At 50.8% G+C, this 18472-nt stretch overlaps 1 protein-coding gene across 3 annotated transcripts; it reads left to right on the top strand.

The window, feature by feature from the left end:
- The first annotated feature begins 178 nt into the window (after window positions 1-178).
- SUPT4H1 (suppressor of Ty 4 homolog 1 (S. cerevisiae)) lies at window positions 179-6153 on the top strand. Of its 3 annotated transcripts, none has more exons than XM_008571260.1 (5): window positions 179-308; window positions 855-961; window positions 4586-4641; window positions 4913-4966; window positions 5440-6153. In XM_008571260.1, exons 1-5 carry the CDS (start codon window positions 240-242, stop codon window positions 5505-5507), a joined length of 354 nt encoding a protein of 117 aa, XP_008569482.1. In that variant the 5' UTR covers window positions 179-239; the 3' UTR covers window positions 5508-6153. The 3 variants fall into 3 exon arrangements, with proteins under 3 accessions (XP_008569482.1, XP_008569483.1, XP_008569481.1); XM_008571261.1 differs by having other exon boundaries at window positions 194-326; window positions 4913-4927; window positions 5440-5726; XM_008571259.1 differs by having other exon boundaries at window positions 194-326; window positions 5440-5726.
- Window positions 6154-18472: the final 12319 nt, after the last annotated feature.

The following is an 18472-nucleotide window of genomic DNA, read 5'->3' as shown; positions in this document are numbered from 1 at the left end:
CGCCCCCGCCGCGCCCGCGCCCAGGCCAAGGAAGCTGCCGGCCGCCCCGCCTCCGTTCCCCGGGCGGGAGAAACCATCTCCTTAGGCGGGGGAAGGAGCGGGGCGGGTGTCCTCCCGCACCGGAAGAGGAAGTGGGAGGTGCCGGAAGTAGCGGGCATTCTGGGTAATGAGCTGTTTACTTCCTGCGGGCGAAGAGAGCGGGGTAGGATCACTCGCTGTTGTTCTTCCAATCGGAGAGGATGGCCTTGGAGACGGTTCCGAAGGACCTGCGGCATCTGCGGGCTTGTTTGCTGTGTTCCTTGGTCAAGGTGTCCGTCGGGGACCCTGTAGGGGCGATGGGGGACAAAGGTGGGGGAAGGAGGGTGGAATGGGGTTGGGGACACTGAAAAGTAAGGCCCAGGACTCTGGGAGGTGGCGGGGGGAGTGGGAAGCCGTCGTAAGAACGCGGCAGGTCTTGGAGCTGAGGGTTCGGACGGTCATACAGGCCTCGAGTCCTCAGCTCTTAGCACAGGCCTGGCCCTTTAACAGACGTTCGGTGAGCTTGTGTTGCAGCCGAAGGACACTGGGAGGCAGAGGAGGGTGGGGATCTGCAGCTGAGAGACTAGCTGGAGAGGGTGCCTCACGCTGGGGAGACTAGAGAAAGAAGTAGATTAAACGGAATTGGGAAGAAGAGAGGAAGGAGTGTGAGGGCGGAGCTTAGGAATGGAGCTTTGGGACTAGTAAGTAGGGCACCAGATGAGACAGAGCCAACATAGGGAACCAAGAGATTGACCAGGTCGAAATATTGAGAAAACTACCTTTTCTTTTAGCTTTGTTCATGCTTATCTCTCTTTTTCCTTTTTTCCTCCTCCCAGACTATAGACCAGTTTGAATATGACGGTTGTGACAATTGCGATGCATATTTACTGATGAAGGGTAACCGAGAGATGGTATATGATTGCACCAGCTCTTCCTTTGATGGGTGAGCCCTTTCAGATTCCTGCATTCCCCTCTGCATCACCCCACCCCAAAAAGTACATGTGAGGCAGGCGTTTAAAACCATAGTTCTAGTTGGTCTTTGATGGGTGAGCCCTTTCAGATTCCTGCATTCCCCTCTGCATCACCCCACCCCAAAAAGTAAATGTGAGGCAGGCGTTTAAAACCATAGTTCTAGTTGGTCTCAGCAGTTATTTTGAGACATACTAGTCCTATATATTTAGTACAGTAGCCACTAGCCACAAGTAGCTATTGAGCAGTTGAAATGTGGCTAGTCCAAATTAGGATATGCTTTAAATGTAAAATATACACCAGATTTCAAAGACTTAGCATGAGGAAAATAATGTGAAATATTGTAACTTTTTTGTATTAATTACATGTTGAAATGATAATGTCTTGGATTTACTGAGTTAAGTGAAATATTTAAATTAAATTTTATCTTTTCATCTTTATTCTTTTAAACCTGCCTGATTGAAAATTTTAAATGATGTACTGTTATTGAACAGTGCTTCACTAGACTGTCAGTTCATTGATGGTAAGGACTGTGTTTATCTTGTACAGCACTACCTGGCACAGTGCCTGGAAGGTGGTAGATGCTTAATAAATGTTTGTCAAATCAACAAAAATTCTTTTTGAAAATGAAGGGAAGGGAACGGAAGATACAGTAATGGTAGATTATTGCCCCAAAGCTGATGCTTTTAGGTATCTCTAAGAGGCCCTATAAGAAAAGTTTTCTTTTGGCAAGGTTGTTTAGTGGGGAGAAGGGGAAGCCAGAAAACATAAGTGGCCAGATCTCACTTCTCCTTCCACATGGTAGGAGCCAGAGGGCAGTATTATTTGTGGGTTAAGCTTTATGCACAAACTGGGCTCAACCCTCAGTACTTGCTAAAGTGGTGCCAACTCCATTCCATCTTTGATTTCCTTTAGGGGAAAATAAAAGAATGGACAAAAAAGATGTTGGCATGGAACCTTTGCTTCCTACTTATGCATGTGCACACTCAGATACTCTGTTCCCTTTGTTCATTTGTCAGTACTATACCATTCAGTACTAACGAATGAAGGGACTCCCATCTATGGCTAAAGTATTAAGTTAGCTGCTGTGAGAGATATGAAGAGTTACAAAATGAGACATTTACTAGTAAGAGAGACAGTGTGAAGTTTCGCATATTGGGGGTGGGTGTTATTGTGGTAAAATATACATAGCAAAAAGTTTGCCATTTTAACCATTTTTTTAAGTGTATAATTCAGTGGCATTAGTGTATTCACATTGTTGTGCAACGATTACTACCATCAATCTCCAGAACTTTTTTCATCTTGCAAAACTGAAACTCTGTACCCATTAAATGCTAACTCCCCTACCCCCTTCCCCCCAGTCCCTGGCAATCACCCCTCTTTCTGTCTTTATGAATCTGACTACCCTAGGTACCACATAAAACTGGAATCACAAAATATTTGTCCTTTTGTGTCTGGCTTATTCCACTTAGCTTGTCTTCAGGGTTGTAGCATGTGCCAGAATTTCTTTCCTTTATTAAGCTGAATAATATTCCATTGTATGTGTATGTACTACATTTTGTTTATCCATTCATCTTTCAATGGTCACTTGGCTTCCACCTCTTAGCTATTGTGACTATGAACATGAGTGTACAAATATCCGTTCAAGCCCCTGCTTTCAGTTTTTTGGGGTATATATCTGGAGATGGAATTGCTAGCTAATTCAGTGTTTAATTTTTTGAGGAATTGCCATACTGTTTTTTCTTTTTTGGCAGCTGGCTGGTATGGGGATCCAAACCCATGACCTTGGTGTTATAAGGTTGCGCTCTAACCAGCTGAGCTAACCGGCCAGCCCATTCTGTTTTCCATGGTGGCTGCATCATGTTATATTCCCACCAGTAGTGCCCAAGGGTTCCAATTTCTCCCCATCCTTGCCAACACTTATTTTCTGGGTTTTTTTTTTTTTTTTCCCAGTTTTTATTTTAAATAGTTATCTTAATGGATGTGAATTGGTATCTCGTTGTGGTTTTGATTTGCATTTCCCTAAGGACCAGTGATGTTGAGCATCTTTTTTATGTGCTTATTGGCCATTTGTATATCTTGAAGAAATATCTATTCAAAGTCCTTTGCCCAGTTTTGAATTTGGTTTGTTTGTTTTTGTTGTTGTGTCATAGGATTCGTTTATATATTATAGTGAATATTTTGTTTTAAAGAGTGGGGGGCTAAAGGAGATCAGAGGAGGGCTAGATAACCTCAGGCAGAAGTGGAGGAGGTGGCATTCTTTCCTCTTAAGGAAAGAAGTACGGGATTTTTGAGGAAGTTGAAGTGAGAGAGAAGTAGAAAGAATATCCCAAATAAAGAGAGTGACTGGAGCAAAGGCAGGTGGTGGGAAAAACCAGGATATGTTTGGAGCAGCGGGAATTCTGTTTTGGTTAAACCATAAGGTTGGGTAACAGGTACTATACAGCTAGAAAGACAGATTGTGAAGGACAGAGAAGAATATGCTTGTAGCCAGGAGGATGGCCTACATATGTGTCTATCTTAGATCAGTCTGCAAGGCCAGGGACTAGTGTTTTCCTACTTGTCACCCTTGGAAGTGGGATCAGTTCCACTCATAGCACATGGCTGGAAATGTAGGATTTGTTTGGGAAGGGAGTCTCCACAAGTAAGAATCCAAGATTTTTGCCAAGAGAAGAGGGAATGGATATTGAGGAAGCAGTCAGCAAATGCCAGTGCCTAGTAGAGACCTGACACGATAGGCAATCAGTAAGCATTTGATTTTCATGAATGACAAAAATGACCTCTGTAGCTTCTGAAAACACCCGATGCTTATTGTTTTTGCTCAAGTAGTGGGCTTCTAGTCCTTGAATGGCCTATCTGTTACCAGCGCTCTGGAATCAGAGCTGCCTGGGAAGGACTGTTAGGATAACAAGGAGAGTTAATGCTTATTTAGTACCTTTTCTGTGCTAGTCTGAACTAGGTGTTTTTCATGTATTTTCTCAATCTTTGAGTCCCATCTTACGAAATTCTTTTTTTTTGATGGCCTATACAATGTGACCTTGGTGTTATAGGGCTGTGCTCTAACCAACTGAGCTATCTGGCCAGCCCTTACTGATGAAATTCTGAGAGAGGTCTCCGTGTGTATTTCAGGCTGCACAGCTGATTAGAGAAAGAACTTGGCCAAATCTAAGTCATTTCTGGTAGGAGGATCCGTTGTTTTGATTCACTCTCCACTTTGCACTAAGCCCTGCTCCTCAGTGGTTGTGTTGGTTGTAGTCAGTGTAGTACTGGCCATCCACTGCTAAAGCTGTCCTGTTTCCTAGGGAATCGGTAGGCTGAAGATGTTTTTGAGCCTGATGAGATAATCTTGGGGATGATGACTGACCTGTGACTGGCAGGCCAGGGACATAAGAATGAAGGACCTTTGTCAGTACCAGCTTTGAGTTAGCCCCTTCCCAACATTAGAACTCAGTTTTCCCTGCTTTCCGGTGGAGACTCAATATTTGCTTTTTCCTGTGTTTCCTCTCCCAGAACTGTTGCGCTAGCTGAGCAGTTCTCTTGGTCTCCCTCCTCTTTAGCAGGGAGGCTCAGGCTGACTCCATTTCTTTTCCCTCCCTAGAATCATTGCAATGATGAGTCCAGAGGACAGCTGGGTCTCTAAGTGGCAGCGAGTCAGTAAGTGTCTCTCTTTCTCCTTATCCTGGCCTAGTTATGGTGGCATTATTATATCAGGTCCAGTGGGGGAGTCTTAACAGCAGGGTGAGTGACTACAGGGTGGGAAAAGATGGGGTAGTCATGTGCCCTGTCATTTAACACTTGTAGACAAAAGAAGTGATAGCTCTTCTCTTGGAGGAGTTGCAGCACTTGTTTTGTTTTTTAGCTTAAGCCTCCATTTGGTCGTTAGTCTTAACTCCCTCCCACTGCAATCTTCTGTCTTCTCTCTCAGGTAACTTTAAGCCAGGTGTGTATGCGGTGTCAGTCACTGGTCGCCTGCCCCAAGGTAACAATAATCTTAATAACAGCCAATGTTCATATACTGTACCAAGCTCTGCAGAAATCCTTTATGTGAATTTATGCCAATCCTTCCAGTGCTATTAAGTGCTGCACTTTACAGATGAGGAAACCAAGGCACAGAAAGGTGAAATAACTTGCCTGAGGTCACCACCTAGTAAGTGAGGTAACTAGAATATGAACTCAGGCATTCTCATTCTAGAGCTTTTGCTTACACGTGTCCCTCTTTTTCTTCTTACTCTTACAATGTCATTGTTTGCCAAGCAGTTGCCTGGAAATTTAGTGGTAACAAGCCAACCAAGCAAGACTATTAATGAGCAGTCTAGAAACTCCAGTTTACTTATAACCATCCCCCACTCCAACCCCCCAAAGGGGCAGCTGAGAGGCCTTTTTTTGTTTGTTTTTAGAGGTTCTTACCCTTCTGAATCTTCCCTCACAGAGCTGTTTCTTTTCCTGCCACAGGAATCGTGCGGGAGCTGAAAAGTCGAGGAGTGGCCTACAAATCCAGAGACACAGCTATAAAGACCTAGCAAGATAAGATGCAGGGCTGCCAGCATCTTTGCTGTCCACTGCCCGCCTGTGCTTAGTTTTGTTGTGGAACTAAATGGACAGAACATCAAATACTCTCCACCACCAACTCCAAGACTCAACAATAGTAGCACATCATGTTCCTGGGCCATTTTACCATCTTTGGACTACTGGTGGGGGGTGAGAGGGGTTTGGGTTGGTGGATTAACAGACTGAATTGAGGGAAGAGTAGGATGCTGGTTTTCCTTCTCACAGCCCAGGGCTGTGCCCTTGCCCACGGGCAGGACTCTGGGTCAAATGCCAATAAACATGAACCCCTAGAAAGTTCTTAAGGCCATGATGCATGCCTTGCTTCCCTCTCCCTTTCTCTTAGCTAAGCACAGTAAGAGCTTACTTGCCCTGTAAGCACCTTTCCAGAGCAGCAGAGGCCCTTCTGCTCCCTCTATCCTGTCTCTGAGCCTTCAGGGTTGCAGCCTTTCTAGGGTGCTTCCTCGGGTCTCATTAGAAGGTGTGCTGTCCTGAGGCTAGGTAGCCCCAGCAGTCTGGTAGTCCCGGTGTCTAGTGGTTGTATCCTGCCTTGTGGACCTGGCACAGCAGTGTCCCTTGAAGAAATACTGAGGCCCGTTACACAAATATTTTGTCCCTTGACCATGTTTAAGACTTCTTTTATTCCTTTGTGTGGTTTCTTTTTACTGCTCTTCCTATATTTAGGCCAGTCCACATTTCACATTCCCCTAACTGGAGGCCCTCAGGCCTTAGGTAGTCTTAGTCTCACTTGTTCATGCCTCTATAGGAGGTAGGCCCTTCCTTTTCTCCTCTGGCCTACCAGGGGCCTTAGGTAATGTCACATTATTGGCCAAGGTGAGTTATTTGTTTTAAAATAAAAAATTAACCATAAGTTCTTATTTACTTAGATTTCCACAGAAATTCTATTAATATCCCCATTTTGATTTCCCTAAGTTTCTTCTCCATGTGTAAAACAGGAATGAAAAAAAAACAGGAAAAAAAAAACCCTGCCTATTTACCTCAGGACTGTGAATGTAGAAATGAAGCAATGTGAAAATTCTGTAATGTAAGTCTTATATAAGGCAAAATGCAGTTGCTGTCCTTTTGTTAGCCATTTTTCTATGCCAAAATAGCACGGGGAAATGCCCAGACCCACAACTGCAGATTGAGCTCTGACTCATTAGCAGAGGTGCCTGCTCTAGGGTTTTGTGTCTCTTAGCCACCTGGTGTTGCTAGTGAGTCATTTTCTCTTGTTACCTGTGTGTGAGAAGAGATGCTGATTCTCGAGTCTGACTCCTCTCCCCACCCCTTATCACACCCCCTTCCTTGTCCTCTTGTAGGCCTGGGACCAGCCAGGCTGCAAAATTTCCTCAGCCCAGCAAACTGAAAGCCCCATGGGTAGTGGTTTCTGTTTAATTTCAGTCCGAAAGCAGCCTCTGTAAGCAAGCCCACCAGGCTAGAGCTTACATCTTGGAGAGAAGTGGGTTTCAGCAAGAGTGCCTAGTCTGTGCAGCCAACACCCAGCTTTCACTGGCTTTCTCAAAAAGCCCCTTGGAAAGCCCCAGCTGCTGTCCTGTGTGTCTGACCCGGACGTGGCTGCTTGGTGAGAATGGAAACAGTTGTGGGGAGGGGAGGCAAGAGGAGCTGTGCACAAATAACCACACTCAGGCTGCCTTGGCCCCACACTAAGCTGGGCCCTAACTGTCAGTCTCACAGGAAGTGAAAGACAGGCACCGATGGTCTTGGGGGAGGGGTGACCTATTGCAGTGCCTGGATTCCACAGATTCAGTGTGCCAAGTGGGCTCTGCCTGGGAGCTGCTTCCGAATGGGCTTCTTTGCCTTCTCTGGCACTTGAACCTGCGTGTGGTACCACTCAGCAGCCCAGACAGGCACTAAGGAGCTGGAGTCCCATCCCCTACTGGGAGCCTAAAGGAACTAAGACAGGGACTTAGGCACTGTGTGGAAGAGGGGTTCTCAGGCACTGGTACTGCTGTCTTGCATTCCACAGCCATGAAGGCTGTCCTACCCACTGTGTCCATCAAAGTTTTCATCATTCTGACTGCTGAGGTTTTGAGTCTGCCCAGGGTCTTAAGGTCTTCCCTTGGTGTCTTCGTCAGTAGTATGGCTTTCTCTTTCAGAAGGGCAAGGCTCCTCCCTAGTTCAACAAGGACAGAAATCAGACAGAGACTAGGAATAGAGTAGTGGCCAGGCTGCCTTCCACTTGCCTGCCTATTCCTCAATTCCTCATTCTTGCCCTACCCACCATGTGCTGTGGGGTTAGGGTCTTCCAGAAACTGAGGGGCTAAGTGGCAGCGCACTGATGAATGCAGCGTCTAGCCCACACAGGGGCTGGTAGCTGATAGAGTAAAGGTCAAGATATTCTGGTCTTAACAGGGGAGCAGTTTCCCAGGAAATGATGGTGATAGGCTCAGGGTGGGCTTACCAGGTTTAGGGACTGAGGACTTGCTCTTGGCGTGGCCACTACCCTAACCCAGCCTGTCTACAGCTTGCTTCTCAGGCCCCTCCCTGACACCTGATGTTTCTGTGTGTATAAAAGAGGCAGGTAGGTAGTGTTTAAGAACAGTTTAATAATATCTTACTTTGTCTGAAAGTCTGGTTCAGGTTCAGTATCAGTAAAGCCTTTTGTATAAATAGCATTTTACAGTTGACAAAGGGTTTTCATTTGCATTATCTCATTTGATCCTCACAAAACCCCTGGGACACAGTTAACATCTTTATTTAGTGAGAAAGAGACTTTGGCTCGGAGAGTTAAAAAGTGACTTGGCCATGATCAGGGAGTGGAGTCTTAGCTCAAGAAATACAATGCCCAAACCCAGTTTATGGCTGCTAACTTTCTGACAGTTATTCCCAAACACGGCAGCTTTGCACCTTTTGTGAGTGATCCACTAACCAGTGTGAGGCATTAGCTTTCTGTTGAATGAAGTTACAACACATTGTTCCTACACAGTGTACCATCAACCACCCTATTCCCACCAGCTCTAGTCCCCAAGTCTAAAACTAACCAAAGAGCAGGAGGCAGTGGGGGCAATGGCCCAGGGAGGAGATCCTTGGGATTTGCAGAGCACTAGGAAACTGGTCCAGCCCTCCAGTTTCCCCTGGATGCATCTTTTGTTCTATCCAGCAGGTCTTAGGTACCTGGTGACCTGTGCCCCACACCTCCCAGCCTCTGTTCTGCTTTTTCGTTTTCCCCACCTCCCTCCGTCTGCATTCTGATTTGGCACCATCACAGCCCCCTGGAATGCTGAGACTTGTGTGTGATGAAGACACATGTATCCAACTAAGGGCAAGTCCCTGCCTCCCAGCCCTGCTGTCTTCACCAGCCACTAGCCCTGTGACTTTTCTAAGTCACCTAACCTCTAACACGAAGTTTCTCCTCTATGAAATGCAGTTGACAAAACTATGGTGTTTGGTGGCAGGATAGTGGCTACCTGTGAAGGTGGGAGTGGCAGAAGGCATGTGGGGCACCTAAGGTGCTGGTTATAGTCTGCTTGATCTGGATGCTAGTTATGTGGGTCAGTTCACATTCTGAGAATTTGTTGTTAGGATTCTGGTGTTTGGTGGCAGGATAGTGGCTACCTGTGAAGGTGGGAGTGGCAGAAGGCATGTGGGGTACCTAAGGTGCTGGTTATAGTCTGCTTGATCTGGATGCTAGTTATGTGGGTCAGTTCACATTCTGAGAATTTGTTGTTAGGATTCGTTCACTTTCTGTTTGAATGTTATACTTTTTCTTGGAGGCTGGTGCGGGGATCTGAACACATGACCTTGGTGTTATAAGGCTGCCCTCCAACCAACTGAGCTAACCAGCCAGCCCTGTATGTTAAACTTTAAATAAAAAGTTTGCTTAAAGGTACAGTTGACAGTCTGTGTTTTAGGGTCTAATTAATACATTAATTTAGGTAAAGCAATTTGAGAGCTACACTACTAAGTGTATGTAAAGGGATGTCATATAAAGTTGTCCACCTCTAAATAAGTTCCAGTTAGGTGTGGCAAGAATTTCATCCCTCCAGCAGTTGGGCAGTAGGTGTTCCAACATCTCTGTCGTACAAAGGTATGTCAAAATTGAAACATTTTGCTTCAAGCACCAAGGCCTTTTATCTTAATCTTTCTGTTCTCATTTTTTGTGGGATAAATTTCTTTAATGTATTATATACTTTCTTCCTATTTGGATACAAGATTCTGAGTGCAATTTAACTTCTAGTTGACTCAAAGTCATTGTTATCAACCTCCATTTTTATTTTTATTTTTTATTTATTTTTTAATTATCAATGCCCTTTACAGACACGAGGGGCCAGAACTGAGAACCACATGATGTCCTTGCAAAGGGATCTTTCACTGCAACTGGAGGCAAGAATATGAATAAGAAGTAGCCATTGGGCTGGTGTTTCTAGAATAATAATCTGTTCCATCAGTATGGCAATTACCAGGTTCAAAACTGGCCACCTCCACTATTGCATTTGATTCTCAGTGCCATCCTGTGAGGATTATTATTCTCCTTTCACAGATGAGAAAACGGAGTTTCTGTCACATCACTTGCCCAAGGTCAGTGGCAGGTGAGGCTACACAGGTGTTTCAGCCCAGACCTTTCCTCCCGCACAACACTGCCCTACTTATTGCCTCCCTTCAGTTCTGCAATGGCAGATGGGGATGGGGGTCCATAACTGCCCATGGCAGATGGGGATGAGGGTCCATAACTGCCCATGGCAGATGGGGCAGGGGCGTGGGCGTCCTCCTTGTTTTCCCTCCTTATTTTGCCTCCTTGAGCCCCAGCCTGGAGGTGGTGCCCCTGGAGGTGTGGGTCCACTGACAGCACCAAGGCCTCTTGGAGGGTGAGGGCCTCAATGCTTCCCATGCTCACCCACTCTAGGACCCCTCTAGGAGGACCTGGGTCCCCTGCCCTGTGCCTTGCGCCCATTTTGCCCCGGGCTCTCACCTCCTCCCTCCCTGCAGCCACAGCCCCATGACGTGGCCGCCTGTTCCCCATTGGCCCTCCTGAGAGCATTTGCCCTTATTTGGCCAGGCTGGCTCCAGGCCGAGCCTCCACCCCCAGCCCAGCCCCCGCAGGCCTGTCTCTCTCACTTCGTCTTTTTGAGGTTTGGCTCTGAGGCCCAGGCGGGCGTCGCTTCAAACGCACTTTCTGGTTGAGTCACTTTTTAACGGCTCCAGTGCTGTGAGCTGCTGCTGCTGCTGCTGCTGCTGCTGCTGCTGGGCCCCCCAGGCTTACTGGTCAACCCTCCCCCATCTGACTGCTTAATAGTCTCTGAAGGAAGGGACTGAGGTGGCCATCGCTGTTGGATTCTGCAGACCACTGGGTTACCCATTAGACCTCCCTGCTCCCCCACCCACAGGCCTGGGGGCAGAGAAGTCTGCCCTGGGCCCTTCCCTCTGCTTTCTCTAACTCCCTTCTCTAACTGCGTTTGTGAGGAGAGACAGGGCCTCACAAAAGACCTGTTCCTTTTGGGGCAGCTTTGAATTGAGCTCCCTTGGGGGAACAGAAACGGGCTGCAGATTGTTGGCCGATTTTCAGGAAGGTGAAACACACTTGCTGAGTTTCCGGTTCCTCACCTCTGAGATGGGGATACCATCATTTCCCTCACGGTCAACGTGATGATCAAATGAGGTTTAGACTGTGTATTACCAAGTTCTCTAGGTGCCCGGGCTGCCCCCTTCTCAGCTCAGCATGTAGAACATGGACGTGAACGGCACGAGCACAGAATGGCCCATAGGGCAGTCCTCACGAGCAATCTCTTCTCTTCACCTCACGCCTTCTTTTCCAGCTGTGCCTCAGCATGTAAGAGTCCTGTGGGGTGCAGGAGGCTGGCCGGAGGGAATAGATGGCCCTTTGCCCCCTGTTCCCAGCCAAGATAAGGGGAGAATTCTGCTAAAGAACCCTTCCTAGCTACCGTACCTTCTCTGTGCTTTGGGAAATCTGCCCTTGTGCCGGCTGGGAAGATTCATGGGCTGCCCAGCAGCTAGACAGGTTTTGGAACACAGGTACTGCTGCTTCCTCTTCCAACATCTCCGGGCCCCTTTGCTCACGGGGCCTTCCTAGAGCACAAACAGGTCCTTTGGTCAACTCCCTCCCCAATTTTATAGATGTGGAAATAGGTTGCAGGGAAAAGGGCAGATTCAGTGACTGGCCCAGACTTACACTGTAAGTAGCCACAGGGTAAGGACTAGACTCTCATCTCCTAGTTTTGTCCTCTGCTTGGTGGTCTTCATGTTGGGGGTAGGGAATTGGGCTGATGAGAAATCATAGTGTGTCAGGCAGGGAACTAGCTCTAGGGCGTGCAAACACACACACACACAGTTAATTTGTAGCAGTTAAAACTGGAGCAGGCACATCTATACAAGTTAAACCAGGCACCTGTGTGTAGAGGGAGCCAGCAGGGAGCTTTCTCTCATTTCCTGCTGTGTCCCTAGGAGACCCCAGAGTAGAACTCTTCTGGTTTCACAACCGCTCCCACAGCAGTGGTCAGGGTGACCTTCCTCCTCACACCCCCTTTTCCCCACAGTCCGTTCTGCCTCTTCCCAGATGCTGTGGAAAGAACCCTGAACTTGGCCTTAACTCGCTTTGTGCCCTCGGGCTGCCTTCTACCTCTCTGTGGGCTTTGCAGCTCCGTTTCCTGACTCAGGGATAGTTGCTGCCTAACCTTGCTGCTTAGAAGTCCTTGGATCTCACGGTCCCAGGACAGCTGAGCCAGAACCGTGCTCCAAAGCAAAGTGACCTCCTAGGGTGGACCATTGTGCACTGGAGCTGCCCCTTGCCAGACGAAGTAGAGCAGGAGAGCATGAAGTGAATTGTAGAGGACTCTGGGCAGTGCCGGAAGGGGCTGAGGAGGAGACAGCTTGCTGGCTCTCCTTGCCTGGAGGCCTCTCAGCAATTCTTGTGCTCCAAAGGCTCTGAGATGAGCCTCCGTTGGTTAGAGCGTGGTGATTAGAGCGTGGTGTTATAACAACAAGGTCAAGGGTTCAGATCTCCATACCAGCCAGCTGCCCCCCCCCCCAAAAAAAAAAAAAAATCAAATGAAAAAAACCATAAAGGCTCTGAGATAAGGCAAAGGATCTTTTCAGGTGCTGAAATGACCTCTGCAGGGGACATGCTCTGTCTTAGTTTCTTGAAGCACTTTCCTCTCTCAGCACTGCTTTCCTTGGCTGCCTCTCCAGGGGGGTGAGAAAGGGTCTTAACACTTAGGACTGACTCCAATTGGCTTTTGTCCCATTTTGCAATGCTGGTGGCTCAGTTTGCCTCCTTTGTGGCCAGGCCTGCCCCGGACTCTAGCTCCTTGGAGGGCGGGCCTACTCTGCCTTTTCAACTTCCTGTTTGTGAGTGGTTAGGTCCTGTGGCTTCGCTTCTGTTGTCTCTTCACAAGGCAGCTTATCTGGGCTGCCATCTCCACCTGCCTGCCTGCCTGCTGGGTGAGGGCCCCTGGCCATGCAGCTGGAGGGGAAGGCTTGGTTTTCTTCCCTGATTCATGTGCAGACAGTGAGCTCATGTCATTTCTTCCACCCTCTGGGCCTGTTCTTCTTCCAGGCAGAAAGACCTTTTTCTCCCTGTTTCTCATTCTGAACCCTCTTCCTCCTGGAAGCCTTCCCTGACGGGCCCCTGTGACTCTGAGGTTGCCGCTTACAGCATGCAACCCTCCAGTCCCACGAGTCCCGTCAACCCCTGCCAAGGACTACTTGTACCCGTTGCTATGATTTAGTCAGATATAAGTGTATGTCGAGGTATACGCGAATGTTCTACTTCACCTCCTCAGATTCAGTGCTCGCTGGAAGTAGGAGCTAAGTGTCCCCATCAGTCCTGAAGCTCTGCCCCTGCTCTGGGTACAAACTGCTCGCTCACACCAACATTCAAAACTTGCATACTGCTGCCTGTCAGACTGCGAGTGCCTGAGGACGGGTCCTGTCTCCTCTTCTCCTCAGGATCACTTTTACCTGCCCACAGACTCAACTTGGCACACACAGATGGCTGTCCCTGAGACCAGTGGGGTGGGAGTGGGAGTAAGAGAGTGTGGGCCAGGAGCCCTCAGGATCCCGGGTCCACACCCCAGCAGCCTCACCCCCTCACCTGGCCAAGGGCTGTCGCCACCTTGTTTCTGCTGCCTGCTGCCCCCATTCCTACTTCCTCTGAGCAGGACTCTGACCCCTGGTATAAGAATGTCAGAACTGTCCCTAGTGGGACCCTGGAGGACATTTTACAGCAGAGTCCAAGTGCCCTGAGGTTGCCCTGGCTCCTACTGCCAAGGGGTGGAGTTTGAAATACCAACTTGAACTTCTCTCTCCTCCACAAAGAGAGACATCAGACCTCTTCTCTCTAGGCCGGCTGGTCAGCTCCGTTGGTGACAGCGTGGTGCTGATAACACCAAGGTCCAGGGTTTGCTCCCTGCACTGGCCAGCCACCAAATAAACAAAAAAGACCTCCTCTCTCAGCCAAAGGCCAACGTTGAGAGTTTAGTTTTTCTCATCCTGGGGATCTCAGGCAACAGGTGGCTTTGGGGGCAGACATAGGAGTCAGGCCTCTTTCCCAGAGGTGACTGTGTCCTGAACCTACCCCCCACTTTCTGCAGTCACCCTCCCAACACTGGCTCCCATTCCCAAGTGAGGCTTCCTGTGTCTTTCAGGGAGGAGGCAGGTGTGACCAGGAGTTAGTGTAGCAGGCTTTCCTCAAGGTGTGTCTGGGCCTGCCGTGTCTCTCTGACAAGGAGACTGCATTTTGGGGCTCTTTGGGCAGCTCTGTGTGTGTGTGCTGCTGTTCTCTCAGGCACCTACTGGCCTGTCACGCAGGCCACCTGTATGGGTTGTAACGACCTAGAGCAGGGCTTCCAGTCCAGCAGCCCCGCTCCACTCTCAGGCGCACATGCCACCCCATTCATCACACACCTATTCTCGTAAAGCTTCTTATGTATCTGTGTCCTTACCTCAGACCTGCCCCTTCCCCTTCTCTGGCCCTGTCCCATTTGTTCTGGTTTGAGGCTCAGCAGAGCTGGGAGTCATCACTGGGCTAGGGAGAAATCCAGGGTGAAGGCACCCTGAGCCCCTCCGCAGTTCCATTTTTCTTCAGCCCCAGCCTCAGGCTGGGAACCAGCAAAAGTCCAGCCCCTCCAGAAACCTCCTTGTGCCAGAAGCTCTGTGGATGGAGAACTGGGCCCAGGCTCTCACTTAAAAAAAAAAAAAAAAAAAAAAAAAAAAAAAAAAAAAAAAAAAAATCAGTTCAGTGACGATCTTTGGGCATTGAGGATGTACAGGGAAAAACAGCCTCTGTTGTCAGAGGGGAGCAGGCATGGGGACAGTCCTGCTCAGGACAGGAGAGGGCTGGTTTGGAGACCACTGGAGTGAGGCGTATGGCCCTTGGGACCTCAGGTCTGACTTGCCACAGTCATAGGCTGAGGGGGTCTATGGCACAGCTGGGCACAGAGGCCAGGCCCTCTGGCTCCTGTTCTATGACTCTCTTGTGCTGGGACGGGACGCCCCTGAAGTGGTGGCTATGGCAGAACCCTAAGCAGGGGTAGGAGATGCTCTAGGAGAAGGGGCCCTGCAGGACAGGGCTCAGGAACCCAGGTTGTGCACAACTGTGATATTCTTATCCTCTTATCGCCTGGGGCAGCCACTTCCCCTCCACCCAGGGTCTGAGGCAGCAGTGGTCTCTTAAAGGAGCACTGTCCTGTTTCTGGCCAGCTGGCCCTACAAGGCTGCCTTCCTCACCACTTTCTCTTCTGACCCTAGGGGGTGAAGGGCCTGCTCCCCCTTTCTCTGTCCCATTTTAGGGGCCTGGGGACAGATAACAATTTTCTAGGTTGAGGGTCCCCATTCCTGAAGGGAAGGATGTGGGTCAGTCTCCTCCCTCTTCTCCCCACCATGTCAACCCTCTTCTAGGCCCTGAATCAGAGAGATCCCTGAAGTCTGTGTGGGCCTGTCCCTGAATGGGGAACCCAAAGGAGAGGCCCATGTTCCTCTGAGAAGGAGTCACTGGGTGTTTCTCATCCCATCCTAATCTCCTAACCCCCAAACCCATTTCACTTGATTCCAGAACCAAGTGCACTGAGGGGCTTGGAAAACCCTGGAGAAAATGTGGGGCCCAGACTCAGCCCACCCCAGCCCCCCGCCCAGATTCATAACCCGCTCCCCTCCCCCAGCCAGGGGCCCTGGGCTGGGCAGCTTCCTGCCTTCCCCATGGGGAGAGCGGGGGCGGCATGCAGGTGGGTGGGCCCCGTGCCCACATCCGGCGGCCGCCAGAGACTCCCCTCTGAGCCTCTTTCCCTCCACTCCTCCAAGCCCCCTTTTTCTCCTGTCCCCGTGGTACCTATGTCCTGCCTTAGGACCCTGGTCCTCATCACTCTTTCCCTGCTCTTGTCCCCACAGGTCCTGAGGAGAGCATAAATACCCAGCCTAGTGCCCAGAGGCCCACCTGGCCTCAGTGTGGCTCCCATGTGCTGAGGGGCCAGGCCTGGTCTCCTGCAGGCTGGGGCTGGGGGAGGGGTGGCTCTGTGGGGTGCTGAGGGCAGCTGACCGTGTGGAGGGTGCTGTGGTGTGCTGGCCTGGCCCTCATGCACTGGTTCCTCCATGGCCTCTCTGGGCTGCTCATATGGAGGAGTCATGGCTTGGTCTGCATGTCTAGAAGGGAAGAGAGTTCTCTGGGCTGGGGCCAGGGGCGGTGGGGCTCAGGGAGAAGGTCCTTTTCTTGTACTGGAATGCAGGACTCTTGTTTTGGGCACTCACCAAAGGCCTGGGGAGGCTGGGGACCCAGGCCTTTGTCTCCTGGGGTCACTCCCAATTCCCTGAGTAATCCCACTGTCTTGAACTGTTCCCTGGAGCTGGTGCGGTGGGGGGAAGGGCAGGCTTAGGGTCCCAGAAGCCACCTGCCCAGGGCGTGTGAGATGGTCTCTTCAGCCCCCCTCCCACCAATACCCAGCCTGTCTCTGGTTTCCTGTCAGTCTGTCCTCCCCAGGGAGGGGAGGGGCGCGCTAATCTCCGCTGCGGTATGGGGGCGGGCTCCAAGACCGTTGGGCGCCCTGAGATCTGGCTCACGTGGCCTAAGGGTTATAAGCCCTGACCGCCCTGAAGGGAACCCCACTTCGGAGCCTGGAGCACAGGGTTGGCTCCCCTCAGTCCTGCACTATCAGGTAAGGGCCCAAACTTCTACTTCAGCCCCAACCGGGGCGCCTCAACTCTGGGCCTCAAGGGGACAGGAGGGACTTGGCTTGTGGGCTCTGGGCGGAGAAGCTTGGAGGAGGGTGGGGGAGTCAGGATCTTGGGTGCCAAGGCTCACTGCGAAGCTCTAGGTGAAGCGGTGTAATACCCTCAAGCTCTACCAGCCTTCATGGTGGGCAGCTTCTCAAAATCCTCCCTAGTTCGGGAAGGTAAAATGGCTCCTGGCCCCAGATGAAGAAAGAGGTGTTTATGGTGCCGAGGGAAGAGGGTTGAGTAGTAGGGTGGGGATGGCAGAGGCTGCAAAGTGGGACCAGCGCCAGCGAGAGGTGCTAAGGATCTTCCTCTGCCCAACATGGCCACCATTTCTATCAGATACTCCTGGGCTCCTGCCTGGGGAGCAGCAGGGCAGTGAGGGAGGCAGGACCTCGGGCCGGTGGGGAGGCTGGGGACCCAGGCCTTGGGGAGGCAGGACCTCGGGCCAGTGGGGAGGCGGGGGACCCAGGCCTTGGGGAGGCAGGACCTCGGACCGGTGGGAAGGCTGGGGACCCAGATCTTGGGAAGGAGAAGGCTGTGGCTGCCTCGGCTGGACTCTGGAGGGCGAGTACTGTGGCTGGGAGGGGTCAGCCAGGGGGTTACAGAACTGGGGACTGGGGTGAGGCCTCCAAAGTAGCCATGGTCTCTACCTGCATGTCCCTGAAAGTGGGGGGATGGGGTGGAGCCTTGGGGGAAGGGAAGAGGGAACCAAAGAGGAAGTGGGGGGAGGGAGGTAGAGGAGGCAAGTCTAGCGCCATGCTGAGTCACCGCCCACAAGGCCCAGGGCGGGCCCTGTGAGGGCCACGGGCAGGGTGCAGGGGTCTTAGGAAGACTCGGGGAGGGTTAGGGGGCTCTCAAAGCAGGATGCAGGAAGAAGAGCGGGTGGCCTGAAGAGTACACCAGACGGACAGACAGACAGTGCAGTCACCCATAAAGTAGAAAGCACTACTAACAGCACTGGAGGGTGTAGTGTTTCCTACTTTATGGATGAGTGTACTGTGGGCTTCAGAGACCACGCCACGGCTGCCGCCACCCGCCACCGTCTTCCTCGATGCTCAGGACCACGTATGACAGGTGAGCACCTCACGCAACCTACTGATCTCCCCAGATCCCTGCAAGGCCTCCGCTGCCCTCTAAAGCGCATCCCTACCTGATTCTAGACAACTGTGGAAATGCCACAGCAGCTCGAGAGCTGCCCCAACGCCTGGGAGGGTGTGGGGAGGGCTGGACGTGTGCACCCTGATGCTGCAGCCGCAGTGGACGAGGACGAACTGGGCAGGGAGGGTAGACGGAGGGAGCGGTGGTGGTGCCAGGGGCCCCGGCACTAATAAAGAATGGACTCTGCCTCTCTCTTGTCTGAGACTCTGTTGCTGGGGGTGGGCGGCTGAGCAGGGGTAGCAGGCACATGGACGGTGTGGGCGCACAGAAGGGCTGGGAGGGAGACTCACTCTCACTCTCCCAGGAGAGAAATGGGTTTGGACTTGGCTGTGAGATCAGAAGAGGGCTCTGGGCTGGCCGGGCCACAGCAGAGAAGGGGAGGGCCTGGGCCACTGGGGTGAGGCTCTCCGGGCAATCTGAAGAAAGAGGGTAGGACACAAAGGGGCAGGGGTCTGAGGAGCCCTCCCACCTTTTACCCTGGCTCTGGCCCTGCCAGCTCTCCACTCACTCTACGCCTGCAAACCAAAGGCTGCCTACCTCCAATTTTTTTTTCCTTTTTGTCTTTTTTCGTGACCAGTAACGGGATCGCAACCCTCGGTGT

The sequence above is a fragment of the Galeopterus variegatus genome, unplaced genomic scaffold (assembly GCF_000696425.1).
Source record: "Galeopterus variegatus unplaced genomic scaffold, G_variegatus-3.0.2 Scaffold673, whole genome shotgun sequence".
In the NCBI taxonomy this organism is placed as follows: domain Eukaryota; kingdom Metazoa; phylum Chordata; class Mammalia; order Dermoptera; family Cynocephalidae; genus Galeopterus; species Galeopterus variegatus.
The sequence above is the reverse complement of the archived record's forward strand: the minus strand, read 5'-3'. Positions and strand labels throughout refer to the sequence as shown.